We start from the raw sequence: 9,233 nt of genomic DNA on the forward strand, positions 1-9,233 counted from the left end.
GTATGAGCACCTCTGAGGGATCAGATAGTGTGATCTCAATTGGGAAGAGGTCATGCTGGGGATGAGTACAAGAACAAGCTAAGTTTGGATGGGCTCTCCCCATAGGCCACATCGATTGCTGCTCACTCCCTTTCACGGAGTCCACGTTTTCAGTGCCAATCCTCCAATAGCTGTTCTTCACCATCAACATACCAACAGTCTTGGAACTCTGAGGGGAAAGCTGGGAGTGAAATTCTGGAGACTCTCAGGTAGGTCCTGTTACTTTTATCTGAGAAAGGGAGACAACCCCTCCCTCTTTGCTTAAGGTCTCTGAGATCCTTTCAGAGAGATGGCAAAATACTCTCATCATACCAGCCATTGGCAAGCATTCTTCTCATTCTCCTGGCAGAGAAATGGTGGTAGAAGGGTGGGGGGCACTGGCTATTTGGCTCAAGGGGATTAGGTGGTACAGCAGACAGAACTGGATAACAGAAGACTCAGGAGATCTGGGCTGAAATATCCCAGCTTTTCCACTCACTTGCTGTGATCTTAAAGTCCTATCTCCTCTTTGGAAGATTTTCTAATTTTCTCTTAGAAACCTAATTACTGGGTCATCTCTGAGGTCCATCTCTGAGGCTTTAAATTCTATTAGCTGAAATCCAAGAGTCTAAAGACCCAATCTTAGTTTGACACTTCCAACCACTAGGATGCCTACTCTCACTGGCCTCCCTGGACACCTTCCCCAGGGCCAGGTACTTTCCCTGTCCCCGTGGTTGGTGCCTGGGGCTGAGGTGCCTGTGGGCCATCCCCACCCAGCAGTAGCTCCTCCTTCCTGCTGTTCAGGAAACAGGCCCTATGATGCACTGACTGCTTCTGAGTCATCTTCAAATCAGCACCCAGCTGCAGGGTGGGCAGGGCAGAGCTGAGCTAATGTCAAGTGGGATCCCTGACTTCCAAGGACAGTTTGTCTCTGTGGTCCTGGTGGGGGTGGGGTGGACTTCGTCTGGGGTCCAGCTGGGGCTCTGTGGTTTCCACCTAAGAACATCAGAGTGGCTGTGGGTCAACAAGGGCAGAGAACCCATAGCTAACATGTACCATAATAGAATTTATTCATTGTGGGAGGGCAGACCTGAGGTCTTACTTTCCTAATAGTGGGGATAAGCTATCCTCAGCCAAAACCCCTCATTTACTCAAGAGCTCACTTTGGCAAGGTAGCTATCCAAGGTCAAAGTTTGGGGCCTTCTTTAGCTCCAAGCAAAGTTATAAACTCATGACCCCGGTCTTATCAGCAATGGCTAAATGATGGGGCCTTATGACCAGAGGGGAGCCCTACTGGGATTTAGTTTGGAGGATTCACAAAATCAGAGACAAGTGGAAGGGATCTCGGAGGGTATCTAATCCTACCCCTCCTTATGCAGGAAAGCCTTCCACAGTATCCCCAAGTGGTCATTGAGCCCCACCTGAACAGCCCTACTACCAGGGAGCTTGCTCATCCCCTTCAAGGCAGCCCTCGGTCACTCCTTTTCTCAAACAGCTTGAAAACTGTTTTCTTCAGCCCTGCAATTCCCTGGACCAGCATGTGCCCTTCTTCCCATGATGGCAATGATGGGCCCCACCCCCCAAACCTCTCCTGGGGTGAAGGGGCCCTCAGGGCTGAAAGAGTACTGTATGAAAAAGGGGAGTGCCTAGGGAACAATGGAGCATGTACCCAAGCCCCTCTACCTTCTGACTAGGCACATCTTCCTACCTCCAAATGGAGCTAGTGCTGGGTGGGAGGTTGTAGGGTCTGGAGTTAAAAAAATGGGTCCCTGATGAGACAAGTTAGTTTCTTTCTTTCTTTTTTTTAAAGTGTGTACTGGAATAAAGGATGTACACCAAGTACACACTTTGAGCTAATTCTGCCTTTCTCCTCCTCTTACGTCAATATAGTTGGGGAAGAAATGAGAAAGGTTGGAAGAGGCTGTTGGGTTCCATCTCCAGAGAAGGCAGGATTGCGGGCACCTCCTGCTGGCTACCTGGAATCCTTCTAAAGTCTAAACCAAAGATTCTTGTACCTTTCAAAAACTCTCTGCCCTGAATTTTGTGCACACAGCAGAAAGGGAAGGCTGCTCTGGGCCAGAGGAAGGAAGGGGGAGCCATTCCTGAGCTTTGCCCAGGAGTAGGCTTGTCTCCTAAGCTCCTAGAAAAGAACAATGGAAATTAACACCCAGCACAGGTCCAAGAGAAACCAGGCTTTGGCCGTCAAGAGGCTTCCACCCTCTAATGCCTCTCCCCAAGGCCTAGGGCAAAGTGGAGACAAAGACAGATGTGCTACCCCCTTGGTTCTCACTTTTCACTTGACATAGACTTTTAATGTGAGAGAGAGGGATTCACGGTAATACAAAAAAATTTAAAAACCAGGCCCTCTCACCACCCATCACCCTCCCCACAAAAGGTAGCTGGGGTTTCTCTGCCCCATGCTGGGAAGGAGGACACAGGAGATACACGACCAGAAACAAAGAGAGAAAATCCATGGCTGGGCTCAAGAGGGAGAAGGGACAGGAGAGGCCTGGCCTGAGGCCTAGAACATCAACACCCAGCTCTACAGGGCCTTTGTCTCCCACAGCTCCTGCACTGGTGGCAGGAGGGCCCCAACCCCGGCTCCAAGCCCACCCTTACTGCTCCTTCTTTTCCGTCTCAGAGGGAGTTGACGACGACGACGACGACGACGATATCGGTGTTCCCTCTTTGCACTCGCTGGCTGGCTCCTTCTCCTTGTCATTTGTCTCTTCGTAACTGGAGGAGAGGGAAGGGAGGGGAGAAATGTCAGGTCAGAAAAGGCAGGAGGGTTCTAAGGTGTAGATGGGATTGGGGGAGTAAGAGGAAGGGTCTGTATCAATGCTGCCCTCCCACTCACCACAAAAACAGGCCACGGAGAGAAGGGAAGGACTCCCTTTTTCACAAGGGACAGGACTGAGCAGCTCAGATTCCTCTCCTGCCCACTAGGAGATAACCCAAGCTGTGGCCCCAAACAGTATATAAGGGACCAGGTCCAGGGACCCTGCAGTCTAAACTTAAGCCTCATTTCCTTCATTTTTGTAGCCACTCTGATTAATTCATAGAGTCACAGGATTTAGAGCTGGAAGGGATTTTAGAGAATATCTAGTCTTAGCCCCTCATTTTATAGACAGGGCAAATGGAAGCTAGTGGTTAAATGACTTGCCCAAGGTCACATAGCTAATACACAGCAGAGCAAGGATTTGAACCCAGGTCTCTCCGACTCCACATCCAGTGCTCTTTGTACTACACCGTGCCTCCCTGTAGCTTCACTTCTTCATTTCTATTTGGCAGCAAACAGGGCAACTCCAGATCAAGCAGCCTCACTACAATTCTACCTTAACGACCAGCCTGTTGCAGCCTGGGGTGACACAAATTTCTCTCCCCTCATCCTGGCGGTTCAATGGGAAGCATCAAGTGCTCACAGGGAGAGGATGGGATTTCTGCCTCTCATCTCCCAGCTCCACTGTGTGATTACATCACCTTGGACCAGCCATTTCTCTGCACCCCTATCTCTCCAACAGGGAGAATGACTCTACCCTTCACTCCTGCCCTGTAGGAGGAACTGAGGTCTGCAAGGTGTTTGAGATCCCTAGAGAGGTGTTTGGCAAGTACAAGATGGCCAACTCACCAGAAAGATGAAGAGAGGCTCAGGCTGAAACCCAGGGTTATGGATAAGAAAAAGGACAAAAATGATTGCTTCTCTTGGGTCTGCCCTGTCTCTAAAGCTGAAACTGGACACCATTTTGGGGCTGACATTCCACCACTAATCGGTGCCCCAGGGAGAAAGGAGCAAGGAGCCAGTGGCTCTTAGGGGAAGGGGCGGGGGTAAGGGCTGGTATAGAAAGGTGGTGTTGGCTGGCTGGGGTGGGGGTGGGGGGGTAGGAAGGTGAAGAATGGGATGCCCTACCTGACAGAGCAGAAGGGAAACAGAGGGAGAAAGGGCGCTGGGGGCTACAGGGCGCTGGGGCTGTGTGGCCGGCGGCGGCGGGGGCAGGCCGCTTTCTGCTGCATGGAATCCGCAAGGCTGGCGGGTGAGCCCGAGACAGTGGGGAAGTGGGTAAGCCGAGGAGTGTGTGGCAAGATTTCAGCAGAAGATTCATAGCTGCAGGAAAGACAGAGAGGAAGAAGGGAGGGAAAAGAGGAGGAATCACAGAATCTTAGAGTTGTAAAGGATCTTAGTGACCATTTAAGTCCAACCCCTTTGTTTTACAGATGGGGAAACTGAGGCCCATGGAAAGGAAGGGACCTGCCCAAAGTCATACAGCAAGTCAGTGGCAGAGCTGGGACCAGAACTCTGGAGGAGGGCAAAGGAAGAGGAAGAAGAGGAGAGAAGCTGGGAGAGAGACCAAGGTTAGTGATGGGAGTGGATTTGGAAAGAAAGGCAGAATAATTCTGCTCTTCTACTCAGCTCCCTTTCCGCAGTCTAGAGATACTGCCTGCTTCCTCCTCCAGAGACAGCTAAGGCTGAGTAGGCATCAGAGACAAGTCTCAGTATGGACAGAGAGTCTGGGGGCGCTTCATGTTATTAAGAGCCTGATACAGTACTTGGAGGCATGGGCTCTAAGAAGATTTTGGGGGATGGGAGAGAGTTAAAGGACACTGATCCAGTGGGACCTTATAGAATATTCAGTACAGCTTTTTTATTTTAAAATGAGGAAACTGAGGTTCAGGTAGTCTTAACTTCAAATCTGATGTTCTTCCACTACATTACTCTGGCCCCCAGGGGTTGGGGAAAAACTAAGCAGTATTTTTGTGTATGTACAAGTGCACGGGTGTGCACATATACATATGCACACTGCGCTGGAAAATGGTCTTATGTTATCCCTAAGCGCAAGGTCCTAGGAGGTGGGGGTGCCTTCAAGCAGGTTTCTGACTTAAGCACCTGCTGTCCGTGGTCTCCATTCTCCCTACTCCCTGGCTTCCTGCCCACCCTACCTTCCTCAAAATGGTCTAAACAGCACCAGAAACTAGCTCCGTCTTAGCAAAGGATCAAAAATTGCAAAGGATCTCAGAGATCACTCATTTTATAGAAAAAGAAGCCAAGGTCCTGAGAGGGGAAGTGATGATTACATGCTCACAAACAGCTAAGATTTATTTAGAGCCTTAAGGTTTTCAAAGTACTTTATATATTTCATCTGTCTGATCCTTACCACAACCTCAGGAGGTAGGTGCTATTAGTGTCCCCACATTAGAGATGAAGAAACTGGGGCATGCACAGGTTAAGTGACTTGCCCTGGGTCACGTTAGGCTAGTAAGTGTCTGAGGCTGAATTTGAACTCAGGTCTTCCTGACTCCAGGCCCAGCGCTCTATCCACTGAGCTACCAGCTGCCTCAATTTCATAGGGCACGGTCAGCTGCTGAGCTAGGATTCCAAAGTAGGTTCTCTGAACTCAGGAGTCAGGGCTGACAGCACGTGGGCATATTAAGAACACTACTGATTTAATCATTTAGCCTCTTTTAGCCTCAGCTGACTTCTCTGTAAAATGAAGGGCTTGGACTAAAATTCCTAAGGTCCTTTCCAGCTCTAAATTAGTTTTTGACTTTGCAAAAATAGGAATTATTAATAATAATGTTTTATCTACTTACAGGGTTTATAACCTTACAATGCCATGTAAGTGTAAGTTACTGCTATTAATATACTCTATAAACTTATGGTCCAAACCCTGCGTACTTTCTGCTACAGCCCACTGCTGCCTTGACTGACCTTGCCTCCTATGAACTTGGGCTGTCTGTCCTCAGTGAGGCCCTGGTCTCTACAGCTCCCAGCACCTGCCTGCCACCAGGAGGGGGTGGGGGCCTGGAATGGAACCAAAGCTGAGGAGGATGCCAGGGCCTGTCATGTAAGGGATAGGGTGTGGGAGGCCTGAGAAGAGGGAATCAATATGCCCATTTCTCCCAGCCCTAGGGTCTGGCCCACTCCCCTTTCCCCTTCACCCCACCAGGAGACACGGGGCTATGACCGTGAGCCCTGCTGGCTTCCGGGGAGGGAGGGAGGTGGCGCGGGGGTGGGGATGAGTCACGGATGTGTCAGCAGCACGGCTCAGGGCGCCCAGGTGCACAGGAAGGCCAGGACCGGGACGACTGGTGCCTGCAGCACTGGGTTCCCAGAGAAACATCAAAGGCTGAGCAGGTGGGGAAGGGACAGGGTGAAGGCCTGGCCAATAACCTGGAGGGATGCGGGTGGTGGTAGTGGGGGAGGGATGGGCCATATCTGACCCCCTTGGGTGGCAGCTGCCCATGATGAGTTATTTTGAGGGTCCCTGGGGGTGCAGAGCTGCCCACCTGCCGTCTCATTGCAAGGCTGAAGGATAGGGGGTGGGGTGGGAAGGGAACAGCTCTCTGGGGCAGACGTTGAGGGAGTCACACCGGCTAGGAGCAGGACTATACTGAGGGTAGGACGAGTGTGGCCCTCACCACAGGCTAGAGGAACAAAGGAAGGGCACAGGAGATTAACTTATGTATTGTCACAATTTTGGTCTGAGTCTAGAAGTCAGGATATATAAAATCACAAAAGGTCAGGAACTGAGAGGACATAGAATATAGTCCTTGGAACATAGCATGTTGTAGTTAGAAGGAGCCTGAGAGGTCATCGGGTCCAATGCCTTTGTTTTACAGAGAAGAACACTGGGGGGTCGAGAGGGAAGGTGTTCAGCTTAAGGTGACCAAGCTGGGGGAAGAAGGGGTAAGAACCACTATCTCCAAGGGCCTAGCCAGGATGCATAGCTTCAAGCACAGAAAAGATCTGACAGCCCCCTGATCCGCTGCCTCTAAGTGCCATGCCTTGAGTGATGCTTATGCCCTTTTTTAAGAAAAGATCCCACCCTCCAAATTACTCTACTCCTTGCTCTACATAGCAAGAAACTGAGAAAGATGGGAATTTTCTTCTGCAAGCTCTGCCTAGAATTCTGTCTTCCTCCAATCCAGAGGCCAAGCCCAGGAGACATTTGTGGCCCTGAAAGACATGCAGAGCCTATGGGTGGGCGGGTGTGGCTCTGCCCCAGGACATGGTGTCTCTAGCCTGTGGTCCTGGGAACAGCACCAGCCTGGACAGTGTCCCTGGAGCTTTTCCAGTCATCCCACTCCCCGATGCAGGTGTGCAGCTGCCAGGAGCAGAACCCTTCCTGGTAGCCAAGGGTTAGGGAATCCAGATCTACTCTTTAGCTATTTTGTTCAATAGGGATCACCTATTCGGAGAATCCTAGAATAACAGAGCATTAGATACGGGACGGAGTACAGAACATGTGAACAGAGAATGACAGCCCTAGAAGAGACCTTAAAATACAGAATACGACAAAGTTGAAAGGGACCTTAGAACACAAAATAAAGAATGTGAGAACTGGAACAGACCTTAGACACCATCTAATTCAACCACATCATTTTATAAAGGAGAAAATGGGAGTTTAGAGAGGAAAAGGACTTGTTGAAGGTCCCCCACCAGTGCCCGGGTCTCCCCAATCTCAGTCCAGTGCTCTTCCTGCTGTCTCCCAAAGCTTCCCTTTGGAAATGGTCTGTCAACAACCACTGTCAAGGGGAGGGATCAGAGGATCACAGATTTAGAGCCTGAAGGGGCCTCAGAAGCCCCCTCATTTTACAGGTAAGGAAACTAAGGTCAGAGGCCCAAGTTTTACACAGTTAGTGTCAGAAGTGAGATCTGAATCCAGGCCTTTCTGTCTCCAAGTCTAGCACTCTCTTCCCTAGGCCATCCAGCCTCCTGGGGGCCTGGGGCGGGGCTCTTCCAAGGTGTTTCTACACCTGAGACAATCTAAACGCTTCAGCCAGTCTCACACTCTGTCTTGGTGGCGGAAGTCATTTCTATGTCAGTCTTAGATGGGCACAGGAGCCAGAAAGCTCATGGATCTGAGATGCTGTGTGCTGTACATTCCATAAAAGCAGTCCCTACCTAGAGAGGAAGAAAGTGGCCCAAATCTTGTGGGATGCCCCTGCGTGGTCCTCAGAATTGCCCTGGGGGGTGGTGGTGGTATGGTGTACTCCAGTTCAGCTAACTGCCATCCCAACCATTTGGGGGAAGCAAGGGCTGGATCCAGAGCAAAACTGTCACCAGAACCTACAGACAGGTTCCCACATACTGGCAGAAAATGCCAGGGAGTGACGTTTCCTGGGAGACGTGTACAAACATTCCATTACAGTTCTCCCCACAGCCCACAACCTTTGTCAGGTACTGCCTCTACCCCTGGGGCCCACTGGCTGCACCTATGAACACGCCCCCGGCCTTCATGTGCTGTGGGAATGGTAGCCTGGGCCCACCCCTTACCTGAACATCTCCGTGACCTCTCCCTTTGCCAGTGCCACCAGCAGGGGGAATCCAATGCAGGCAGGGACCAGATAGAGCAATGCCGGCTGTGGGGGTGGGGGAAAACACAGAGGTGTATCAGCTCCAGGAGCCTATGCTGGGAAATAGGGGGTTTTCCCTAGGAACTGGGGGAGAGCCTTGCATGAATGAGGGACCATAGGCTATGTATGCTTCACAGAAGAGGTGGAAACCTAGCTCAACCTGGCTCTGATGCTAATTACTTGACCACGGGACGGTCCCTTAGTTTTCTCATCTGTTAAGTGGGAACAATATTGTATTACTTACCTTGAAGATTTGTTGGGAAAGTGCTCTGAAAACCGTAAAGCATCATAAAGTGCGTGCACGGTGTGACTGTGTGTGTGTGTGTGTGAGATAGAGAAAAAGAGAGAGAGAGAAGAGAGATACAGACAGAAGAGAAAGAGAAGAGGAGAAAGGGAGGAAGGAGGGGATCCAGGAGGGAGAGAGAGAAGAAAGTAACAGAAAGAGAACAAGAAAGAAATAGTGATAGAGAAGAGCAAAAGAAAGAGAGGAGAGAGAAGGGAAAGTAAAAGAGAAAGGAGACAGCTCTTCTTTAAGGTTCCAGTGCTCACAGTCCATGAGCCTTTCTCCCACACCTCCTTCTCCTCCTCCTCCTCCTCCTCCTCCTCCTCCTATTCTCTCCCACACTTCACATCTGAGTGGTCCTCATTGTTTGGCCTTGGCAGGAATCTCAAAGGCCCGAGAACTGCTTTCTGAGCTGGTTCAAGGTCACATTTACAAGAGTGTTATTACCTGCCCAAGGCCTTGCAGTAGACCCTTGGAGCTCATATTTCTTGGGGGAGATGGAGACATGGGCTCAGGGGAGTCTGCTGGCATCATTCATTAGACAGCAGGTGTCCAATGGACCCCCTTGATGCCGTCGCGC

At 50.5% G+C, this 9,233-nt stretch overlaps 1 protein-coding gene across 1 annotated transcript in view; it reads right to left on the reverse strand.

Moving 5' to 3' along the window:
• Nucleotides 1-2,297: 2,297 nt before the first annotated feature.
• LOC114046875 (minor histocompatibility antigen H13) overlaps nucleotides 2,298-9,233 on the reverse strand; it is a 34,875-nt gene continuing 27,939 nt past the window's right edge. Inside the window, exons 11-12 of the mRNA XM_027867457.1 lie at nucleotides 8,291-8,376; nucleotides 2,298-2,754 (exon numbers count right to left, since the gene is read on the reverse strand). Coding sequence (XP_027723258.1) covers nucleotides 2,634-2,754; nucleotides 8,291-8,376 — 207 coding nt within the window. The 3' untranslated portion in view covers nucleotides 2,298-2,633. The remainder of the gene's footprint in view (nucleotides 2,755-8,290; nucleotides 8,377-9,233) is intronic.

Source organism: Vombatus ursinus, unplaced genomic scaffold (genome assembly GCF_900497805.2).
Source record: "Vombatus ursinus unplaced genomic scaffold, bare-nosed wombat genome assembly UNPS02014786.1, whole genome shotgun sequence".
NCBI lineage: Eukaryota > Metazoa > Chordata > Mammalia > Diprotodontia > Vombatidae > Vombatus > Vombatus ursinus.